The sequence below is a fragment of the Odontesthes bonariensis genome, chromosome 10, assembly GCF_027942865.1.
Source record: "Odontesthes bonariensis isolate fOdoBon6 chromosome 10, fOdoBon6.hap1, whole genome shotgun sequence".
In the NCBI taxonomy this organism is placed as follows: domain Eukaryota; kingdom Metazoa; phylum Chordata; class Actinopteri; order Atheriniformes; family Atherinopsidae; genus Odontesthes; species Odontesthes bonariensis.
The window spans coordinates 27,345,972-27,369,733 of record NC_134515.1 but is presented as its reverse complement, the minus strand read 5'-3'; the positions used below and the strand labels follow the sequence as shown (position 1 = coordinate 27,369,733).

Here is a 23,762-nt window from a genome sequence, read left to right as displayed (position 1 = left end):
ACTATTCAGTTCAGTTTGATTAAGCTTCAAGGTGGTTGTTACATTCCTTGAGATGATGTATATCCTTTCTTTTTATAGTGATTATTTCTTATTATTCTGTATTAGTTGTGACATGAAGCTTCATTGAATTTGCACATACATGGAGTTCTTTTGTTTTCCTGATTGCAGCTGTGGGGAGTAAAAAGGGCTCTTTTAACTGGAAAATGCCCCTCTGCGAAACCACACTTAGGGCATCCATCAGGCTCAAGTGGTGAAGGGACAGGAAAACAGAACCATGCAAACCAGGCATTAAAAGATATACTGATCTGGTTTATCTATTATTTTCCTACCTTGGTGGCATTTGTCAGCACTTTGCTGTTTTTTTTTTTCTACGAATAGAATGACTCAAGTTGCTGAAATATAAATCTTTGATTATTTATCTATTTTATTGAATATATATTATGGCAACAAGGTCGAGAGACCAAATCAGCATCGTTTTATAAATGTGTGTTTTGAATTTGAGACTGTGTTGACTCTAAACCCTGTGTTTTCCCAACACATCATAGATTACTGTTATAGTAATGGCAATGACTTAATTCGATAATTGGTGAGCAGTGGTGTGCAACAAATAGCTGTCAGTGATAATTTATCCGTCCTCCAGCTTCAGGGATCCCAACTGATTTTGGCATTAACGTGCTTATGTGAGCAGGAGACAGTTATCAATATTCTTGCATTGGCACAAGAGGATTTTTGTCATGGCAAGGTTGTGTAGAGTGTTGTTAAATCATACAAGCCTGTTATTAACATCCTTCAGATCAGTCGAGAGAGGATTTAGTTTAAGTAGACAATTGAGTTTAACTTCATATTTGCCAAATTTCTGTCAAAAAATCTAATTTGATGTCTCACTTTGTCTTTCTCTTACAGGATTTCTGACAAACAACACTCTCACTGTGATTACTTCCAGCCACTTCTCGAGATTCAAGATTTTGGCTGTAAGTATTCTACGAGCAGATGTCGTGTGCTCGACGGCATCGGCTGAGTCGCTCGAGGATTTCTGAGAGGCGGAAAGAGGGTGGAGGAAAACGTTCTCCACCTCGGCAGTGCAGTCCAGAACCATTGCTGTGACTGTTCTGTTTGAGCAGAACAGATCCCACACTTTGCTACACGCCTCCATCCTCTGCAGTGCCCCTCTCAGAAATGCAGCTTGCATGTTCCCTCACTGTCCACTGAAGGCATGGCCCAGATGGCAGACTGTCTATGGCTGGATGCTTTCTCAAACTGTCCAATAATGTCACGCTCTGATGAGCTGTGGAGTGAAGCACTAGCTGACCTGAAAGGAAAATCCTGCTGATTATCATAAGTTGTGTGGGAGAATTGAATTCTTTTGGAAGAATGAAGTTGTTTATACATCATATCAAATCATTTTTGTCGAATATTTTGGGCTGCACAGGCAATCCAAAGAACAGTCAGTATTCTACAGCAGAATATGCTAATAGAACTGAACTCAGTGCAATCACATGTTTTGGATTCCACTAGATGTCAGCAGGAAACGTGTGTTGGGTTTTCCCTGTTCGCCCATCTGTTCTTGGAAAAGCTGTGCATGTGCCAGGGTGGAGGGAGCCAACTGCAGTGTGAAGTAAGCAAGAAAGGCGCGGTGAGGAAGAGGGTGCAACCCACTGTGAACAAGCATGATTTACTGTCGGTTTTGCTCTTTGTGCACGCCATCGCACACTCCAGCACTCATCTGATTAATCAGAGTAATTTCAATGAGTAAGGTAAGCTCGAGGCTACAGAGAGCTAATAAAACCCAGCAGACAACAGCCACGCCTGGAAGGACAGTTACTGGGTGCTTATACTGCTACTGTCCATCAACCATTATACTGCCCCATCTGTTTCAGCATCGTTTTTTAACGTGGGTCAGCTCCATATCTATTTAAAGTTCATTCATGCCGTGGAGACTGGTGGTTCACAATTATTTGTTTGAACGTAGCTGGAGCTTTGTCAAATATTAAGATCATAGTCTTAATACATCTATATTTCTTTATTTATATTTTACATATTCATAGAAACATTTAGCTTATTCTTCGGTTTAAGTGAGGTTCCACTGTTGAATGACTAACTTCTAAAAGCTCCTCCAGCAAATGGCTTACAACATCCATGTAAGAGACAAAGAGTTGGTCTGTGGATGCCAGTTCACACCATGAACTGGCATTTTACTTCTACAGAAATAAAATGGAATCTTACGAATTAAATTTAATTTGGTACAATAAACACTTCTACCTAAAAGTAAAGTCATATCTCTACTAGTTCTGATTTTATTCTCACTACATATCAGTATTGTCTTTTAATAATTTACATATAGCTTCATATGTGTTCGCAAAATAACACAAGTTATACACTGAAACTGAGACCTCTCAGACCTCTTTAATACAAATGGACTCAAAATCAAAGAATTTGTGTCCATGCTATCACTCTGACTCCCGATGTTTTACAGGGGATGTTGTTCGCTTCAGATCATGGACCATTTTGAGCCTTCTCTATAATTTCATCCTTTTGTCCTCGTGGTAAAGGTTGATCTTAATTTCATGTGTCTAAACAATGTGGTTCCAGAACGGCTCTGGCTTATTATGATAATATTTTTGCCAAAGTTGTCTTTTTTAAATGTTTTTTATTATTTATAAAAAATTTTTTTTTTTACCAATCTGATGAAATCCAATTCAACTGCTCTATAATCCATTTTTTATTCATTATTAAAGTCCACCACATGTACATGCGAGTGGGAGGTTAAATATTAGGAACACTTGAATTTCTGCATGCCTATAAGATCATGATCACGTTATTAAATCCCATACACAGTTAGCAAGTGTGTTTGACATTATCAGACCTCACTGAATACATACTGAAAAAGGTGCAAGAAGCAATGTACACGACCACTAAACCCCATCACAAACATTTCAGCTATTCTTTTGATAACTTGTCTATTATTTCCTCACCCCCACTCATTAAGCCTCCCCTGAAACAGTTTTAAATTCCCCATTGTGAGGCCCCCCTTAAACTTTGAAAAGCTCTGCTGTGCTTCATCCTTCTCCACTATGAACTAAACAGTAAGCATGAAAACCGAATGAAAAAAAAATCACCTTTTTGACATCAACAAAAAGAGGTTTTTGCAAAAGTGTGATTAAAAAGCAGAGCTTTGATAGATTTACTCACCTAAGTGTCAAATCAGTCACAGAGGCAGAAAAACCTTGAAGTCAACATAGTGCAGAAAGCTACCTATTAAAAAAGATAAATAAAGCTTTTACAGCCAGTAAAAAGAGAGGCAAAATTTCCAATTTCAATATTGTATTCAATTATAGGAAAAATATCCGCTGGTTTTAATATTTAAGCAATTAATAGAAATTCGAGTGAAACTACCCCCCAAAATGGGGGTTTTATATAAGATCTGTGGTGATTTGTATGCTGGACCAGACACCCTTTAGTTGTGTATATCAAACAGCTTTTCTTTTTGGGTGTAATTTTCTTATTACTTCATATTTAATTTGATGCAGCTCGGTGCTCAAATTTCAACCTCAATGAGACTTAAAAGTAACAATCAGATTTAGCTAGAAGGGCCAATTTGAAAGATTTAATAAATAGGATTTGGTGTACAGTTTTAGGATTTTGTAAGGTCCTAGAAACTTAGTAGATGTTCCCATGGTACATTTTTTTCAACATAATCCATTATAGGAACTGGGAGGGTTAGATTCATTTCCACAGTATGATCCAAATAAAATATGCTTTCTTTGCCTTTTTGAGTGTTGGATCTTCTTAAAGCTGTTGGTTTTCTAACAATAATGTACATCTTGGAGAATAATGATTAAAAATAACATGACATTGCTGATTTGTCAAGACTACAGCAACTGAAATTGACATAACTGCACGATGTGACGTTCAGTCTTAAACCTATATTTCTACATGCAGTAAATTCACCTACGGCAATACATTTTGCAGCACTTTCTGAGCAGCAGTCTTGAAGCGTGTTGGGGAAACATGACCCCCAGCAGTGAGGTTTGCTTCTCACTTCTCACTCTAATCTAAAATGAGCCAACACAATGAAATGCAAAGTATTGCATTGTTGCATCACATCACATCTGCAGCAGCCCATCCCAGCACAGCTCCAGAAGCAGATCTAATCCTTGACTGCCAGCCACAGCGTGGAATATTAACCATGTGAACATGAAAGCAGAAATCACAGAAATGATTTGGAGATGGTGCAGCGGCAGCAGTCCTTCAAAGTTTCATGTTAGAAGACAGCACAGACATGAATCTTAAGAGTGCCCTTGATAAAACAAAAAGGGACATCGGGTGCTGTCATATGTTTGTGCATGCAATGGAACAGCACACACCTTTTTGTATGCAAATGCATTTTCTGTCACTTACAGATAAATTAAGAATCAGGGTTACTTTGTCTTTACCAGCCTTTCTGCTTTCTTATGTTTTTTCCTACTTTCCTCTATTGCTGTTGAGCATCTATGATGGCTTCTAAAAGAACTAGTACAAAAGTTAGAGTTAGATAATAAAGAAAACTTACCTAAAGCCAAAAACAAGAGCTAATAGGAACACTTGCAAAAAGAAAAATGTGACACCAAATGAGCCCAGGGACACCACGGGGAGTGATGTGCTCAATTTAGATAAAACACAAATAGTGCAGTCACAGTGATGAGAGTAAGCCTAAGAGGCCCACAGAAGTATCAGTGAGATTGCTGCTTATCCAAGCCCATCACTTCCAAATGTCCCAAAGCACATTTTGTGGCAGTTTTTTTTTTTTTTTTTGCTTGTGTTTTCGCAGTTTTTTCTTTACGTTTTTTATTTTTCATGCGATTCACTAAATATTTGCGCTTCGACTTGTGTATGTGCTGCTTTTTAAGGGCCACTGTGAGGCTTTTCCTCTAGAATACACTCACTACAGCTATGTGAGAGTCGTCACTGCACAGAAAAACACATGGCTCTGCACGTGATTTTCTTTTTTTTTGTCCAAAACAAAGGGTAGTGCATTTTAATAGCTACACACAGTCATTGATGGCTGTAAGCTCCATGTAGCAGGTCTACACACGTCTGCCTTATTAAATATGCATTCTTAGTTGTACTAAATCTCTCTGGAGACTTGGCCTGTTTAGTTCAAAGTAAGGTCTGATGGAGTTTTTTCTCCCCTCTTTCTTCCTACTCACTGAAAATGTACTTATGATTAATAGACTGTTATTTAATTGAGAATCAGCTTGGGCAGCCATGACCAGAAGCTTAAAACTATGATGAGAGCATAAATAGAAGTCATCTGACAATACAAGCCAATGTCCATTTTTGTTTCTTGCCTCATGGGACAGGTGCCAGTGCTGGTCACGATGGGTTTACCCACCAAGCGATGAATCTCGCTTGAATCAATATCCTGTTCCCTCTTAGATACTGAATCAGACATGCAGGTTTTTTTTAAGGGCACAGGGCTGCAAGATTTGTCTTACAATGCGGAAAAGGTTCCATAAAGTAAAGGGGGGGGGGGGGGGGGGGGTGACTGAATACGATAGAATCCAGTAAAATATCACGGATTTTAGATAGGGAAGGAACAATGACTATTGAGCTGTTCAGTGCTCGTTGCAGTAGAATGCAGCCATTTTACCTTCACCCTTACACAAACCGGTATTCAATTGAAGAACTGCAGGAAGAATGGAAGTGCCTCCCATCAGGGGTTGATTCTGTCTCTGGGATCTTAAAGGCAACATGCTGTATTTCCTGTCAACTAATTGAGCTGAAAAAGACAAAAACAAATTCATCCTGCTGACAAATATTGTTTATACAGCCTTGTGAAGCTTATTCCTCAGCTTTTTTGTTGCCCTGAACCAATTAAAACCACACCAGTGGGCCACACTGTTGCACTGAGGGGCATGTTTCTTCATTACATTAGCAGTGTGGTTATTTTGAATCTGTCCCACATTTGCTGTCCTGCTTGTATATCAGTCTGAAAGTGAACATAGAACCTAACCAATACACTAGTTGGTCCTCTTTGAGAAATGTGTGCAGAAAACCACAGTGCTCAACTAGTTGAGAGGCAACTCTAGATTTGGGCCCAGTTTGCTTAAAATTAAGTAAATAAATTGGCTTTGGGTTGAATTCAACAGATAGGGTTGGGACGTTGCAAATAATTTTGATACAGAATAACAGATTGTTGCTTTGTCGTGCACTTCCGAGATATAAAGTACAGTGCAAAGGTCTTAAGGCCGCACTCATTTCTTTTTATATTGCCAGGATAAATGGAAATCAGTGCAGTGTTTCATAAAAACATGTGCAAACATCAATTGAAATGCAGTATATGTGGCAAAAACAGAGTTTGTGCTATTCCAATAAACTGAAAGTAAATATTTCACATGTCCACCTTTATTCTTTCTTTCTTTTGTATTCTTCAGCACAGCCCGAACTCTCTTCGACCAGCTTTCCTAGCATGTCTTTAAGCAGTCATCAGGACTAGTTCTGAAGGACATTTCAAAGCTCCTCTTGGATGTTGGTTGGTCGACGTTCTCTGTCGAGATGATCCCACACCGCTTCAGTAATGTTGAACTCTGGGCCAATCCTTTTCTTATAGTGTTCCATCATGCGCTTTTTTTTAAATCCAGGTTAGATTTTACTGCCCTGGGAGTGTGTTTGGGATCATTTTCAGGCTGAAAAATTAAACTGTTACCGGTCAGACGTTGCTTTGACTGCTTTGCGGTGGGAACTTTTCTGTGTTCGCAATTCCATCAAATTTGACAAGATTCCTAACACCACTGGCTGAAATGCAGCCCCAAACGATTACAGAGCCTGCACCATACCTCAGCCTGTGCTCTATTTCCTTTCCTTTATAATTGGGTTCTTCACAGCCACCCTTCCATGAAGACCATTTGTGATGAAGCTTCAGCAAACATTAGATCTATCAGATGAAGCTCCAGATGTGTCTCCCAGGTTGTGTGTGCTAAACTATATGCTTTTTTAGGCCTTCTTCTTCTTCATATGTCCCAGTTTTCCCCAGATTCTTAAGGGCACAGTACCCACTATGCTGAGATATGCCATGTTTTCAGCTCTTTAGGAATCATCTCTTCAGCATCTCTTTTTAAAGTTTAACCACTTTAACGTCAAAAAATGTAAAGATACATGGTTAAGATACACGAAAGAGAACATATCGAAAGGCACATACCTGGGCTGGGCCAACTTTTCTACATAGGTTTTATTGGGGTTGCCTTCACTCTACTGTTAATTACTACATCATTTTTAATTCAGAGCCAGCGACTATACATTACCACAGGAACCCAACCCTGAGAAATGCTATTGCCACAGACAGATAACAAATGACCTTCTTCTACCTGCTGCTGTATCTTTTGAATTTACAAAAAAAGCCATCCCCCATTTTCTCTGTCTTCCATTTTTTACTGATTGAGACTTTATTGATTTTTGGATCAAGCTCTCATTGCTGGCCAATCAGCTGTGTGATTCACTTAGGGAACGACGATGATTCTCAGTGGCACACAGAAATACCCGAAGGGCTCCAAACTGTCTGGCTCACCATCGGTGTTAAGCGAAGGAGTGCGTCACATATTGTCATTAACGAGCAGATTTACGGGGACATATACGGACTGGAAAGGGAAAAAGTCATGTGAGCAAAGTGGCCTGCGTGGCATCGGGACAATTTTGCAACAAAAAAATCCTCTTCCTCAAGCTTAAGAGGTTTATATAGAGCAGTGTCAAAAGGCGAATATTCTTTGGTCGACAAAAGGGTTTTGAATCATACCAATGAGACTCATATTTATACGCTCATGTAAGCTGTGTAGATATATGTGTGTATATATATATATATATATATACATGTGTATGTGTCTTGTAGATATTAAAGATTAAAATCTCTTGATGACAGTGGAAGTGGTGCAGGTCGAAAGACATAAATCAGATAAATGAAATGAGACGACAAGTGAGACAAAGTAGCAAATTACTGCAGCAGTACCCACACAGCAAATGACAGGATTCATATAGTCCTCCTTCTGTTATCTTGAGGTGTCATCTCTCATGTCAAATCTTTTCTTTTTTTTTTTTTTTACATCCACATTTTTTTTGACTCAGCTGCAGCTCTGAAACATATTTGATTCCAATGGATTCCAGAGCTGGTTGAATGAGGGTACGGGTGCTGGTCGCTCAGACAAGCATATTGACGCTTTTGGATTGCCCTTATGCGTTGGGACACAGCTTGCTGCATACAGCACCTTGTGAGCAGCATTGCAAATCAGCCGTCCGAGCAGTGAGTGCCGGAGTGGATCGAGAGATGTGAGACGGAGTGAAAGCAAGGGGAAGGGAGAGGTGAAAAGGAAGGGAGGGGAGGGGGGATCCTTTCAGTGAAAGAGACAGAAAGAGTGGCGAGAGGGAGAGGAGGAGGGGATTGAGAGAAACAGAGGTGGGGGTAGTTACAGAGAGAGTGACTGAATGTGTGTGTGTGTGTGCACGAGAACAAGTAGTGCTGCAGTGGAAACAGTGCGAAGAGGACTGCAGTTTCTGGTGCTGATGGGAGAGCGGTCGAGGGACGTTATTAAGGCACTGTCACATTAACCCTAAGTGCCTGTTTGGTGAATGGGTTTGCTTGTTGTGGAGAACAGGATTACGGAATAACGGTAGTGCTGGTAAGCGTGTATTTCAACTCTCTTCTCAGCATTGCTTGAACACTTCCTTTGAGGAGTCTGGAATAGGCTGATGGTTTTCGCTGTAGTGATGGATTTGGACCTGCTACGTCTAACTTAGCATTTCTTCTTGTTGCTGGTTCCACCACGATGTAGGTGCATGTTAGTTTCTGGTGCATGTTCACTCAACTTTACCTCGAGCTATTTCATAAGCCTTTTTTATTCTGTTTTATTTCTGTTTTTCTGAGGGACACACAGAACATTCTCTGGATCATGAGCTGACCCAGGATCAAGCTATAGACCCGGTTCTCATGCAACTCTTGCGTGAATTTTTTAGAAGAGGGGTGTTGCACTGTATCTAGATTATTCTCATTGATCATGCCTCATTTAGCTTGTCTGGTGGGTGTACTTCTTTCCTGGAGAGTGTCCAGGAGGCTGCCCTGCTAACAGATGCTCTGCTTACCCGTTTAGCTTCACCAGCATCTCTCACAACCTCACTGAACACTGAGAAAACAGCCAAGAGGAGCCAAAAAGCAGTACAAAACCAAAATAAAAATGTCCAGGTCTGTTGCATTGTTACATTGCAGATACAAGCTCCAGGGCTCTTTATCTCCCAAAGCTGAGTGGTCAAACATGAAAAAAAGCTGACAGTTTTGCTGAGAAGTATAGAGAGAGGGGTGGGGATTTCATAAAGTGCTGCAGGATGCTCTTTTTTCTGCTGTCTCCCATGGGACGTATAGCTCAGGCGGCACTGAGGTGACAGTACCAAGGACAAAACCTATCTTGGGCTGCTTATACTTCTTACTGCCTGCCTATAGCTGACTCTTGCAAATCTGCATTGGGCCTGGCATAACAAAATGATCAAATTCATTTAATTTCTATGTAGCAAATTTACCATGAATAGCGAGTGTATTGTTTTAATGGTGTTTTTGAAAGATTTTTTTTTATTTTAGCTCGGTATGAACCAGTATCCAAACTAAAGCGCCTATGACATCATTTTTACATCATACTCAAAGAGAACTCTGCTCTCCTGTTTTCTGAAGTAACATCTTGAAGCATAAACCAGATTTATTCTCACCCCAGAGTATCTGGTGCTACAATAATGAGTGACAGCAAATGACTTTGATTCTGAGTGGTCACATGATTGCTCATGTTTCAGTAAACAAACAGGATGTATTAAAACTGATTTTGGACTGTACCTGTTTGTGTGTTGACCACAAGGTTGAAACCACCTGCCTGATATTTATTAGGTCCACCGTGTGCTCAAAAAAAAAACAGCTTTTACCCTCCGAGGCAAGACCAAGGACCTCTGGGGGTCACACATCCTGGAAATACTCGATTGGATCTGGGATCTGGGTAGTTTTAATATCGAGTCAACCCTCTGGGATCTCCGTCTTGTTCCCAGAGCTGTTCCTTTGTAGGAGGCCACAGCCATCAGGGAGTGCCTGTGCCAAGAGTGGGGGTGGGGGGTGCTTAATCTGCAGTTATCTTAACATGGATGTTACATGTGGAGGTAAACGGAACCTATGCAAGGACCCAATGTTTCCTAGCAAAGCATTGCATTGTAACAGTGAGGAAAAAATACCTCACTAAACGGTGGTTTCAGTGTTGTGGCTTGTCACCATGTGTTTACTTCTCTAATACCCATATAGCAGGAGACTATTTGATACCGAGCATGCTCTGAAGATCCCTTTTTTGTCAGACTCTAAAATATTCAGACAGGCTCATTAAGTCCGTACCCCAGGCAGCCGCTTCCAGTGGCTCTCACACTAAGAAATATTCTGAGTGTCTCATACATAACCAGAAAAATGAGAGGAAGCTTTGAAGTTCACCAATCTTGTTTTTTTTTTTCTGTTGGCTCCCTCCAAGAGGGCAGCTGGTGCCTGAATGCTGGAAGTGCTCAAAGAGAAAGCGAAAGAAAAGAGGCGTATTCTAACTGCGCAGCCCGCATACTGCATACCCTTCCAACATTATATTACAGGAGTGGGTGTGCCCTCTTGAATGCACAACACTGTTGTTGCACAAATTTAGGTTTCTTTATCAGGTTGAAATGTTTTCTCCAGGCGCACATTTTTAAGTACTAATGCAGAACAATGCTGAAAAATGACAAAACTAAGCACAGTGGACTTTAAAGATGAGTCAGCGATTTTTAATCGGACACACTAAAACAGCTATCGCTGTGAAAGCTCAGCTGCTGTCAGCTCATCACCCCAGGTGAAAGCTGAGCCTTCCCAGTCTTGGCCCCAGCCCATGTGATGGTGTGCTGCTGGCAGAAGATGGCAGGGAGCTTCGTTGTTAAGCGGTCAGATGCTGTCGCCAGTCACAGCATCTTTCTGCGCTGACAGGACAGTTTGGCCACTCTTTAAACTTTAGAGGGTGCGAAACATGCTGGTTGTCACTGTGATATTTCTAGCAGCTTGTATTTTTGGCGCTGTAGCTTCATATTGGAGGAAAGGATTTTGCGATTGTGAGCAGGGAAACACTTTTCTGTTATGAGAACGAGTGAGATGTGTTCGTGTTGTTTCATCATCCTTTGCTTTGCTTTGTTGTTGATGCTTGCAATGTTAGAGAAAGTCTTTGAATTCATGCTAAGTGTGGAAAGTTAAATACAATACAATACTCAGAAATTGGTTTAATGGAATAATTTGACTTTCTGAGTAATTAGCGTATGGCAGAGACACTCCAGCTATTAAAACTTTCTTTAAGTTCTGATATTTTCATTAGACTATCTGGTATTGTGCACATTCTTTTCTTGTAATAACCTCTGAGAAGGAAATTCTGTTTTTTTTGTCTTTGGTTTGTCTGTCAGTTTGAGCAATTACAGGTTTGCTTTTAATGAAAAGAACCCATTAAAAATGTAAAGCATCAGGGGTTTGATGTCAGAGGTGTTTTTATGGATCGAATTTTAACCACATTTGTACACTATTTTATGTGCTGTTTCAATTTTCCTTAGTTTAAGTCGAGTTCAGAATACACCGTGACATTGATTTCATTGTGAAATTCTTCACAAGCCAGTTGGATACCAGCCCTTTTGAAAATTGTTCCAATGTATCGTCAGGTCAAGCCTCACAAAGTTCAATCACTGCAGCTCTAAAGCTCTAAAGCTCTAAAGCTAAAACTAAGCTACTAATTGTAGCTTAAAGTGCAGCTTGTTGTGTAAAAGAGTACAGCTAAGCTCGGAAAAATTTAACAATAAAAGATATGGATCCAAACAAAGCACATGACAGACAGCCTTCATGAGTTGGATAAGGGTCAAAAGGACCAGGAAAGAACAAGGATTTATGGAAATTATTTTGTGGTTAACCAGTGGGGAACTGGTGTTGGCGAGTTACCAAACACTAGCTAACGATTAACAATGGAGTTTTTACAGTGCTGTAAAGTTTGCCTTCATCAGTTTTGTACAAGTTCACACTTCACAAGAACTAGTTCAACGTTCAGTTCGCATAGTTTAGAACTGAACAAAGTCATGTCGGTAGTTCACCATTTGAAATTCTGAACTAAGTTCACAGTACCAAAATGAACTAGTTTGGACACCTCTTTTGAAATTTCCTCCTAATATGGAATATAGTGATATGGAGTCCTATGAAATATGGGAACACGGGCCCCACAGCTGTATCTATTTTGTCAACATCCAATATGCTCAAAATTAAATGGTGATAAAAAAAAAGAAAAAACGCTTTTTACTTTATTTGATCATTTTCCTACAACACTTAAAGCATAATAACCAGCAGAGGTTCAGTGACAAATACTTCAGTAATAATAATAATAATAATAATAATAATAATAATAATAATAATTAACGCCACGCTGTAGGTAACTTTAACAGGGAGTGAAGAAAAGCAATTTCAAAACACCCTGCAACAACATATGATACACTTAAAAGAAAGAAAGAAATGAGAGCAGCAGCTGTGTGACAAAATCCGGTGTGGGAGTACCGCCTAAATGAAATCTTACTTCTGGGCATTGCAGACAGAGAGGAGGACAGAGTCAGTGCGCAGTGCAGCTGCTGGTGTCGAAGCCAAAACCAAAGTTAATCTTACATACAGGTGCTCACCTTCGGCTTTCCGTTGAAGAAAGTTGGATTGCAGTTGTATTAGTTGTATATACAGTGTTTCCGCTAGTGAATGGTGTGACAGTCACTACAAGGTCGGTGGCATTTGCCAAAGCACGCCCCCATAGGGTGCCTGCGGGTACAATTCACTATAGCACATAGCAGAAGCTGCTGCACAAAACAAACAGCTATATGCGATCCATCTCACACAGTTCTGTTGGGGTCTACATCCCGTCTTGGACTACTTCATATCTATGGGTAACCCCCCCCGTGTAGGATGACCACCGCACATGGTTGTGTTTGTTGCTCTAGCTTCTTCTGTTTCCCTACCTGTACAACATGAGCCCTGGCGGGAAAGCTAGCCGTTAGCTCTTTTCAGTCGGAAAAACTGTGGACTCTGTGGCTCGATAGGCTGGAGATTGTGCAATCTGCATTAAAAAAATATTCACAGCAATGAACATTTTTAAGAAATGACCAAGTAACTACGACAGCTACAAAAAAAAAAACTTATTGTCACTTATTCTGTACACAGTGCTGGAGCAAAACCACTTCTCCACGTTACAGAAAGGGACACATAAATGGGGGGAAAAGTGATTTGAAGAGCACTGTTTAGAATAGCGTTTTTTTTTTTTTCTGCTCCTATGACTCTTAGAATATATTAAATTGATTTGTGATTTTTCGAAAAAAAATTTCCTCAAGATATTATGTTTATACAATTCTTAATTTGCACTTAAAAGTGCAGTGGACAGACTGACAGAATGTTATGTCGTTCTGCTTATTTCACAGCAAGTTTCCCAAGATGTCGAGCCACTTCCATAAATTGACATTTAGGAAGTAGCTTTCATATACAGTCTCTCTGATAAGCATTTTCCTCTCTAAATGTTGGATGTCACCTATCTGCAGTGCTGCAGAAGCCCTCTGCTCTGTCACATTTCCTCTGCACCTCCTTACATGCAGATTGGGTCAGTGTCTCTGTGACAGAATGATTAATCGGCCTATCGGGGTACAGGCAAAGGACCTTTGCTGAGGGGAAGAGCGAGGTTGTATGGCAACTGGCAGTAAATGATGCATGCAGCTCCACTCTCAGTATTCAAACCCTGGCGCCTCCCCTCTCCTTTTCAAGCATACCTCTCAATAATAGCTGACTCACATTCAAGCACAGGTGAGAATGGGCATTGTTTTATCTACACAAGCAGGTTTGTAAATGAGCCGCTCTGCACCGTCCTCTGGGTCAGCGCACAATGAGATAGATGTCGGCAGGGCCTCTTGTAATTGTCTTTGGTTAGATGATGCTCAAAACACCTTCTTGACACCCTTATCTCAGTCGCTGACCTCTAATCAACACTGCCATCAGTAGGACATCTTGATGCACTTGCATTTTGTTGACACAGAGGTGTAATTGCCCTGATGAATTCTCTGATTGGTGGCCATTTATTTCCTCGCGGATGCTTGTTGTGATTATGTTTGGATTCAGAGCATTTGTGCGGCCTCAAGACTAAACACAGGGGTCCAGTGCCTCCGAAAATATCAAAGTGTGACTGAGTTGAACATCAGATGTTAAGTCTGAGTGTTTTTGGTTAGTACTAGGGACGTCCCGATCAGGTTTTATTGCCCCCGAGTCCAAGTCCGAGTCCGAGTCATTTGATTTTGAGTATCTGCCGAAATCGATTCCCAATCCGATACTTCTACAGTACATTGAAAAAAATGAAGAACCGCGAAGAAACAGATCCAGGATGTCCCGGATTTTTAAAAATACCTCCACACCGCAGACATTTGTGCCCCCAGCTTCCTGCTGCTGCCGTGTTCAGCTTCGCTTTACGGCACGCAGCAAAGTGACGTCATGCGCATGCGTTGTTTCTGTGTGGAGTTGAGACAGTCTGACTCTGTACCACCACATGACAGTAAATACTAAGCTATTATTTATTTCCATTTGTTTTGAAATATTACAGTTCTGATAAAAAAAATAAATAACGAGAATAAATATACATCTATAGATATATACGATCCCTGATCGGGATGTAACGTCCGATTCCGATCGAGTCTGAAACCACGTGATCGGATCGGGACATCCCTAGTTAGTACAGATATATATGTCAGATACTAAGCTAATACAATTGTAAGCTTACTCTAGATTTTTTTGTTTAGCAGCACTAAATAACAGCCACAACAATAACAACCAAGTGTTTCTGAAATTTGGCAAGGTATGTATTGGGTAACCTTCCTGACAAACAATATTACCTCGAAGGATGAATAAGGTGACATACACACCTTAAAAGATGTATTGATGAAAAGATTTTGCTCAACACTGACGTCTAGGCTTTGTTAGTCAAATTGTTTTAATTATGACCAAGTAGAATTATGCTGTCTAACAGATGTTTGGCGCACGCCCATCGATGTATTGTTGCTGGACACTTCAAGGCTAAAAAAACGTTCTGCACCATGTGTTGTGTTTTTGGTTTTTGCCAGGGCTTTGTCACTCTCTTGGCTCTCCGCCATGAAATGACTAAAGAGAGAGTGCTTTGTAACTACAGCAGGCTACCTTACATACATTTGTTCCAGCCATACACTCAGCATTTGTTTACGTGTGCATCTGAGCTGAAATATGTTCAGCTGTTGGTTTTGATACAAATTTCGATGAAGAGATACACAGAACTAAATATTTGGCTTGAAAGAGCATCGACGCAAATAGGCCGGCGCTACGGAAGGCATGTGAATTTATTGAATCCAATGGCGCCCCCATGATTTTTGATTTAAGCCCATGTGAAAACTTCAAATGGAGTCTAAATGAGAACGTCCGCAATTCTATGATCATGTTTTTTTTCCCTTCTCATACAACTGAATATACTCTCAGGTTTGAGTCAGGCCAAGTTCCACACAGTTTCTCATTCTCCTGTGGTAAATAACAAGCAACACAGTCACCAGTATCCTGCCTGTAATCCCATTAAAACTTGGCCAAAATGAGATCATTATGACAACTGTAAGCCCCAACTCCATTAAAACAGGGGGGGAGTTACCATAAAGTAGCTAGAGTTCAGCAACCAAGATGCACATTATCTCTAATTGGAACAACTCCTCATTTCAGTTCAGCACTCTGAATGCAGTAATGCCCTCTCTGCCGGATCCTATAAAATGCTATGTTCCACTGTACATTTTTAGCTGAAATCAAGTCCAGACCAGAGGTCAGCTGTGACACAGTTTAGTGGAGCCACTATTCTCATCTTCCAGTATCTTTAAGTCCATATATCATGAATCAAAGATGTATGCCAAGTGTGTGAAAAATGACTGACTAACCGATGCGCTCAGAATCTTATGCAACCTAACTTATTCCTAAAATAGCTCATTTGGATGAAAGAGTCACACAGCATGAAAAGCACAAATAGAAAACTAGAGCTTGCAGTTACATGCAAATTCTCAGTGAGAAATAATCTGGTAAAAGAGTTTCATCGATGGTTTGTTCAGCTCAGAAATGATAAAATCAAGGGTGTCTCTATGATTTAAAACCTTAAAAGTCCCACACTTCTTGAGGATGTTTTATCGAATCCAACTCATCTTACTGCGGCAATCACATCAGTACGATTTAGAGGAAATGAAGCTACACAGGATGCATGCAGCTCGTTCAGCTGGAGGCCAAACACTCTGCCCACCCACACATAACCCGTAATGTCACAGATGGCAGGGGCCACAGTGGGGGCTGAATGATTTCACTCGGGTACATAATTCAGTTTGCTTTGTATCTTTGAGAACCCGTGTCATCTAGTGGCCCATGACAACCGAGCAGCTATTGCTGTTTGATTCTCTTTGAATATAGCAATCTTTTCACAGCGCCTAATATTCAATACTTAATTTGCCGGCCCACTGCTCCTTACTGTTGGCCTGAGGGGCCAGTCACATGACCCCGTTGCCAGTTCACTTTCCATTTATAGAAGCCATCTTGAAAGAGGATGCCAAGATGTTTGTAGGTTTTGAACTATGTGCAGCGTTTAATTAAAAGTCTAAATTAAAATATAAATTGCAACTTTAACTCACACAGATTGCCCACCAGCAGACAGCTGTGTGAACTGCTACAGAGGCATGTTGTCAGCACTGCTGGGAAGCAAACTTGGCCGTCTGGCTGAAGATTGTTAATTAATTGCTGTTCAGGGCACTTGTTGTTGTTCAAACATCAAGTTTAGCTCACTCTGCTTAGGTTGTTTTCCCTCGGAGCTGACGTGGGTGCTAATAAGCCCTCGATAAACACAATCCCCCCGTAGGAGTTGGCCTATCTGCAGGGGTTTCCCATCACTGGAGAGGAAGTCGGGAACTGAGCGGTCACTACACACATGACATTATATGGAGCAGCAGCCTCTGTTAGGCATATGTTTATACTTTATCTTTGAGTGAGGATATGTCTGGGAGTTTGACAGGTGTAGGGCAATTAGTCACTACTCCTTTAGGCATGTTTGAGTCTTTTTAAGTGAGTCATAATGATGATGGAGACTACATATGATGTGATAAACCAACGGAGTCCATCATTTTTACTTATTATTTCTTATTTACTTCATAAAACTCTTGGACTTCATCTTCAGAATTTTCCAACATATCATAGATATACAAGTATCACAGTTAAAATCCTAATCTCCAATGGACTTAAATTATTATCCAATCTATTTTTATAAGTGTAGATAAGAACACATGACCCATTTAGAGGAAGAGTGTATGTCTGCTCAGATTGAACAAAATCTTAATTTTCAATTGATTATGTCTGCCTTCATATTCATACTTTTGGCTTCTGGTAGAGTTTTTGTGACACGTTAGACTTTTACGTGCCACAGAGGGTTTTCAAAACAATGTTGTGCCAGTGGGCTAGGTTGCTATATCCAGCTGGCTTGCACAAAGGCGATAAAACTGCTTGATCCCCTTCCCACTTAGAGCAGCGTATTTAGCGATAAGAGCCGGATCACGCTCAAGGCAGTGCTCCTCTGGGTTGTGCAGCCAAGCCTTTTTTTTTTTTTTTTTCTAAACTAATCAAGACTCAAACTCTAACGAGTAGAGACGCACATTGAGATACAGACATCAGAACTGCAAATTTTAGTAACCAAAGTATTGGTTGCAAAGTACTGCTTCCAGGGAATGATAATCAGCATCCCCTTTAATTCATTCTTGAATGTTTCCCTATGCATCAGTGCTAATGTTCCACCAATGCCAACGCTCCATAGTCACACTGTTAAATATATTTATAGCTGGAATCTGCCCAAGAACAACTACAGCTATCGTTGATCACATTTCCTTTGAAGAAAATAGGAGTTAAGCCTCTTGCTCAAGAGCATTTCAGAGGTGGAGGCAGTGTTAGTTTTCTCCAGGATTTAGGGACTAAAACAGCAGTCACTTAGAATCCCGACTTTCTTAGCATAAGGCCAAAATCAACATAGCCTAATTACAAGCTCTTTGTGTGTAAACATTTGTTTTTTTTTGCGTAGGTTGCTCTGATTATCAACTGCACCTGCTCTCAGAACAGCAAGGAAATTTGAAATACTGCTTTAGTACTGACTGAAGCATCTATAAATAAAAAAAAAATAAAAAAAACTAGTTGATATATTGCTGTGAAATTTGATGTGAACATTCATTTTTCCTTCGGAATGAATTTTAAGGAACTTGTCATTCACTTGACATTTGTTCTTAACGTCAGTAATGACCAAGAGTTTTTTTTCTTGTCCAGTAAAATTTCAACTAAGAGCAAAATGTTGAACAAATATTCACGATTCCTAATGTGGTCATTTAAAGACTTTGAGTGATCGCAGAAAGTTCATTCATTACCATTTTGGGGTGACATGTACAGCTCTGAGTAAAATGTGTCCACAGTTGGAATCATGCAAAAAAAGTATGTGCATTGACCATTTATCTTACGTTAAATTATGGCTTTTTGTAATTTTTGTACAACGGACATCTCATCCTCTTTGAAACAGATCTTACAGCTAATGGCAGAATACCATAGAAATGACCAAAAGCACAAGAAATAAGCTTTCTAATTAGTTAATGAACAAAAATATCAATTGATGTAAAGATCCTGTTTTGAAAATGTGAATGTACCCTTGGCTTCAGAAGCTAGTATTGCCCTCTTTTGCATTATTATCCACCTGTTTTACACTGATTTTAAGTTTCTTTATTTGTCTCTTTTCTGTGTAAAATTCTTTGTTTATTATGTGTACTGCCATTTCCAATCCAACATTTCTATACGATTCAAATCCTGGCTTTTAATTAGTCTTTCAACAACCCTCCTTTTGTTCTTTTTTGAGACGTTCTTCGGTAGATTTGCAAGTGTGCATTGGATCTTTATCCTGTTGAAAAGGTCCACTTCCTGTTAAATTTTTCCTGTTCAAGGAATCATCTCACTTTACCCTCAGCCTCTCGTAGGTTGGATGTAGGATTCACATTGATTTAAAAACTGCAAAAGGAAAAAAGTCATGAGGCATCACATTTGAATAAAACAAATGTACATTATATAATTGAAATGGTAGTTTCTATAGTTACGTGTCCATGGTTTAGATATGTAAATATGTACATGAGCCTATTTCTTTGAAATGACCTGTATGATATGTTAGGTGGAAGGACCTCTAATGTGACCAACTTGTAGGTTAAGTATTTTGACAGCCTCAGCTAGCAGATCATTCCTCACTTATATTAGTCCGGTCGATAAGCATGATCTGATGGTGTAAGCCAGCATGTTTCGAAGTAAAAATGGTTTATGTGGCAGATTTTCCTGGTGTGGGTAGTAAGGGCTGACCGTGAAACAGGGCTAATGGATATCATAAAGCGAAGGCGTAAATCTGTGTCCTCTCTGTCCGTCCTCACTGTCGCCCTCAAAGTGAAGGAGATAGAATGCTCGAGCACATATCCATGACTGTTAATTTAATTGGTCTGCCTTGGCCCGACGTGAGGGACAAACAGGATAAAATTTCCTTTGATGTCAGCCTTTGAAATGATCATTTCAGTATTATCATACTATCTACAGTTGTGTGTTATGTAGAGGGGGAACAGAGAGGCGCAGATTTCTGTTTTACTGAGCAACCCACTCATTTCTAAATGTGCGATAGGTGAAAGTATTTCTGAGTAATTTCTCAGTAATTTTTATGTAATAGTTCAGTTCCCAGCTCAGTATATTCAACAAACTGTTTGTCATTTGCAACATCAGCAACACAAGCATATATTTCAAGATGTATAAACTAGTCAAGGGCCCCTGAATAATATAAGCCTATCCTTACTGCTGTCAGCCTCAATTTGAATAATTTATATGCAGCAATAAATAGAAGCAGGATCTTTGGCACCAACTTGGAGAATTTGCACTTGAGAAATAGGAGGGTATAAGAGGAAATAGGAGATTCCTCCTTATTCTCATACCACCATGACTGAAATAAAATCAAGAGCAGAAGTCTTCTTGTGTTATGCTTGTCATCTGTCACTGCCTTCTGAATTGAGGTCTCGCTCAATCACTCATTGCTCTGTTGGCAGGCTGCTTTCAGCTGCACTTGTCACAGTGTGATTTCTAGAAGCGATAAGAGCTCTGATTGAACATTTGTTTGGCTTGTGGAAAAAAAAAAAAAACAGGTGGATGGTTTGTAGTTGCTCTTTTTCCTTCTCTGTGCGTTTACACACCTCTCCAGGTCAGGCACTGTTTGCTCAAGCACAGGAATCAGACAAAACAAAGAATGGAGGGGGGATTTAGGTCTGATAGTTACTTCTTGTTGGTTATTTGGTAACTTATCTCAAATCATTGTCCATGACGGACAGTGGTGTGACTGGCAACAGTTATTTTGTGCCTCCTCAGAGGATGGAGACTGTCCCAGGTTTTTAGATTTATTTTTTACAATTGTAGTCAAAGGTTTGACTGCCTAGCATGAAGACACAGATGTGTAAACAAAGTGTACAGTATGAAGCAGTGGACTTGTACTGCACTGTAACTAATTGTGTTGGTGCCAGATTTTTATCGAGGCTCGTGTTTTGTTGTTGTTAATGTGAGTCCCGTGGATAGCTGCAGCTGAGCACCGTGTGTTCAAATGGCTGCCCTTGCCCTGTTGAAGGACTTTGATGCTGCTTTTGTTGTTGGACCATTTTCTTTCTCTATTTCCTTTCCGCCAGAGTTCTCTGCTGAAATATCATTAGCGGTCTGTCCTCAAAAAAATGTGTGACAAAACATAAAAGTAACAAAATCCCCAAAAAATCTCCAAAAATATACCAGACCAGGGTAAGAAAACAAAGGTTTAGCTGGGGGATCAAAAAAGGGTGTTTTGGTCAAAAGTCTTGGTTTTGTGGGGTTCTGCCACCATACTCTCCTGCGTATCCATTATGACAAGGCCACTTCCATAAATTTCACGTGACTTATGAATTACATGCCACCACCTTGTAATTAAGTCTTAAAGAGATTATTCTCACTCCAGAGATATCTCTGTGACCAGGTCACAAGGAGATAATTTCCTCCTTAACTTTTTCCCATTAGGTAGTTTTTGGTCTGTTCGTGATTCTGCATGTGTGAGATGCATGCTGTCGCAACATTAAATTTTGGTTCAAAACTTTCTGCCCATCAAAAAAAGAACCTCTGTTTAACGTTCCTTGCAACACAACAAGTTTAGGAATTGTTTTGTCCTCCATCCATCCATTCTCTGTGGCCTGTTCAAGTGCAGGTGCTGGAAGTGTTCATAAGTGCACTTGGCACCAAGAAACACTCCGTTATTGATTTTGTAATCGTACCAACAGATCTGTGACCATATGTCTTGAGCACTTGGGTGAAGAGAGGAGCTGACGGCTGTCAACTGGTAACCACACGATTTTTAGTTGAATCAGTGGGCAAGAGAGGATGCCCGACAAGCCTGGGGCCACCAAATATTCAGTGAGGATATACAAGAAGCATCTGGGTTCCACATCCAGCTGCTGGTGGTAACCAGCTATCCCATCTAAGCTACAAATATATTATTTATTCTTTTTAACAAATAAAGAAAAGTAATGTTTAGGCTCTGCTTGTTGATTGATTTCAATGTTTTAGAACTGCTCCCTACAGCCATAGACAAACTTTTCATCCTTTTAGCTGATACCATAAAATAACTGAATACTGTAATATTTACATAAAACATGCAGTTTTTCTTTTTTAAGCATGTTTCACGTGAACATTTGCAGATTTACACAGTTTACACCGTCAATGCCGGCCAGTAAAATTTTACATTCTGTGCCCACAAGTGGAATAAAATATGCTTGTGGAAAACAAGTCTGTGAAGGTTTAATGGCCTCATGTAATGACTGTGTTTCCATGCTGTTTTTCAGGGACTGTGTGTGCAGCCTAAATGACGAAGTGGAACTTGTTCAAGCATCAGACAACGCCAATGGTTGCTGCCAAGCCAACGGGGGAAAGTGACTTGAGTGTTACTCCGGCCCTCGTCGCATTAGTCTCCGCTGAAAACTCCACGGAACCCGTCAACAAGAACGATGCCTTCGACGAGATCAAAAACAAGTTCCTGAATGAAATCGACAAGATCCCACGTGAGTGCCAGGCAAAACCCAAACCTTTTCCAATCACCCAACTCTTATTGACGTGATTCTGAACAATGATTTTGGAATTAGATTTTCTCTTTTGCTGCAGGCATCGGTAACTGCATAATGTCTTTATTCATTATTGATCACTGACTGCTCTTCCTAATGGCAGAGAAATCTAATTTCCATTCAGTCTAATTGCTAATCTACCACCTCTCACTAAATACATTTGGTTCAGGACATGACATGAAGCAGACTAAATGACTGGTTGGTCAAATGTCAGAGTATTTTCTTCTTACAGCTTGTTTTGAGTGTGCCGCCTGTAAACTTGTTTGTGTGATCCCCTCAGTGCCATCCTGGGCCATCATTGCCATTGCTGTGGTCGCTGCTTTACTCATTCTAACCTGCTGCTTCTGCATCATCAAGAAATGCTGCTGCAAGAAGAAGAAGAACAAGAAGGGCAAGAAGGGGAAGGGTGACATGGGAATGAAGAACCTGAAAGGGGGAGAGGTATGTTCCACCGCGCGGGGTCATGTCCCGGCCGAGGAAATTTACGCTGCACATGAGGCTAAACAAACCACATTTAACTATGGCCTGTTCATGACCCTGTTACGAAACATCTGTGGGCCCTAATGTGAGGCATTGCTTTGGAATATAGATATAAATTACGTGTCATAACTTGGACTCAGCTAATTTATTTTATTCTAGAAAAGTAGCATTAAAACTCTCACTTAAAGTTTGAAATTTGTTGTATTGCTTATGAGATTATGGATCAAGTTGTATAAGTTTTTTGATGTTTTTCAAACCCATAATAATATTTTCCACAGGTGTTAACTGCATTCTTTATCCACCATAATTATTATTTATTTCATTTTCTCTCTCTTTCTTTGTTATTCAATGTACTTGTCATGAATGTTATTGTTGCTCTTTCTCTTTGCTCTGGGGTTTGAGTGAAAAATGACAGGGTTCTTATATACTCAGCCTCCTTTAATGACTGCTTTTCTTCCATACATAAAAGAGCCATTATCAAAAATTTGTAGTTAGTGCAGTGATGTTGCCTTTGGGTCTGTCAAAGTTATTTCTCATATACATGATTGATGATTGGACAAAGAGCAGCGAGAACACGTCAAACTTGAAGTTATTCTAAAACCCAATGGCCTTGCTGCACAAGTTAAAACTGTGCTAATGAGGAGGCTTCTCCATCTGTCATTTTCCTCACTCCCTACAGTGTAGCTAACTGCATTTGCTGTGATTACCCTTCTTTGGTGTCTGCTGTGAGTTCAATCTCTTCCTTTGTCTCTGCTCTCCTCCTTCCTGCTTTGTGTCTTATGTGTGCTCCGTGTATCTTGACTGTGGTGGACTTCTCTGCCTACGGTAGGTCTGATAGCACGCGGCACCCCTGTCTGGCCGCTCTGTGTAAGCGCAGACCAGGGCAGGGCGGGGAGCGGTGGTGGGAGTGGGCTGGGCTGGGCTTGGACGGGTTGGATTGCAGTGATGATGACAATGAGTGCTATGGCTTCCTTAGTTCTTTGCAAGCTTAGGTGCTGCGGGTGCTTGAGGACTCTTTGGAGGCA

General features: G+C 40.3%; 1 protein-coding gene across 4 annotated transcripts in view; it reads left to right on the top strand.

The window, feature by feature from the left end:
- The window catches only part of LOC142389844 (synaptotagmin-2-like), a 68,935-nt gene that overhangs the window by 28,604 nt on the left and 16,569 nt on the right, over nt 1-23,762 (top strand). For 3 of the 4 annotated variants that reach the window (XM_075475009.1, XM_075475012.1, XM_075475008.1), the window contains exons 3-5: nt 904-971; nt 21,982-22,197; nt 22,538-22,698. In XM_075475009.1, coding sequence (XP_075331124.1) covers nt 22,002-22,197; nt 22,538-22,698 — 357 coding nt within the window. In that variant the 5' untranslated portion in view covers nt 904-971; nt 21,982-22,001. Of the gene's footprint in view, nt 1-903; nt 972-8,479; nt 8,646-21,981; nt 22,198-22,537; nt 22,699-23,762 lie in introns of those variants that run through there. The other variant, XM_075475010.1, reaches the window with a different exon arrangement.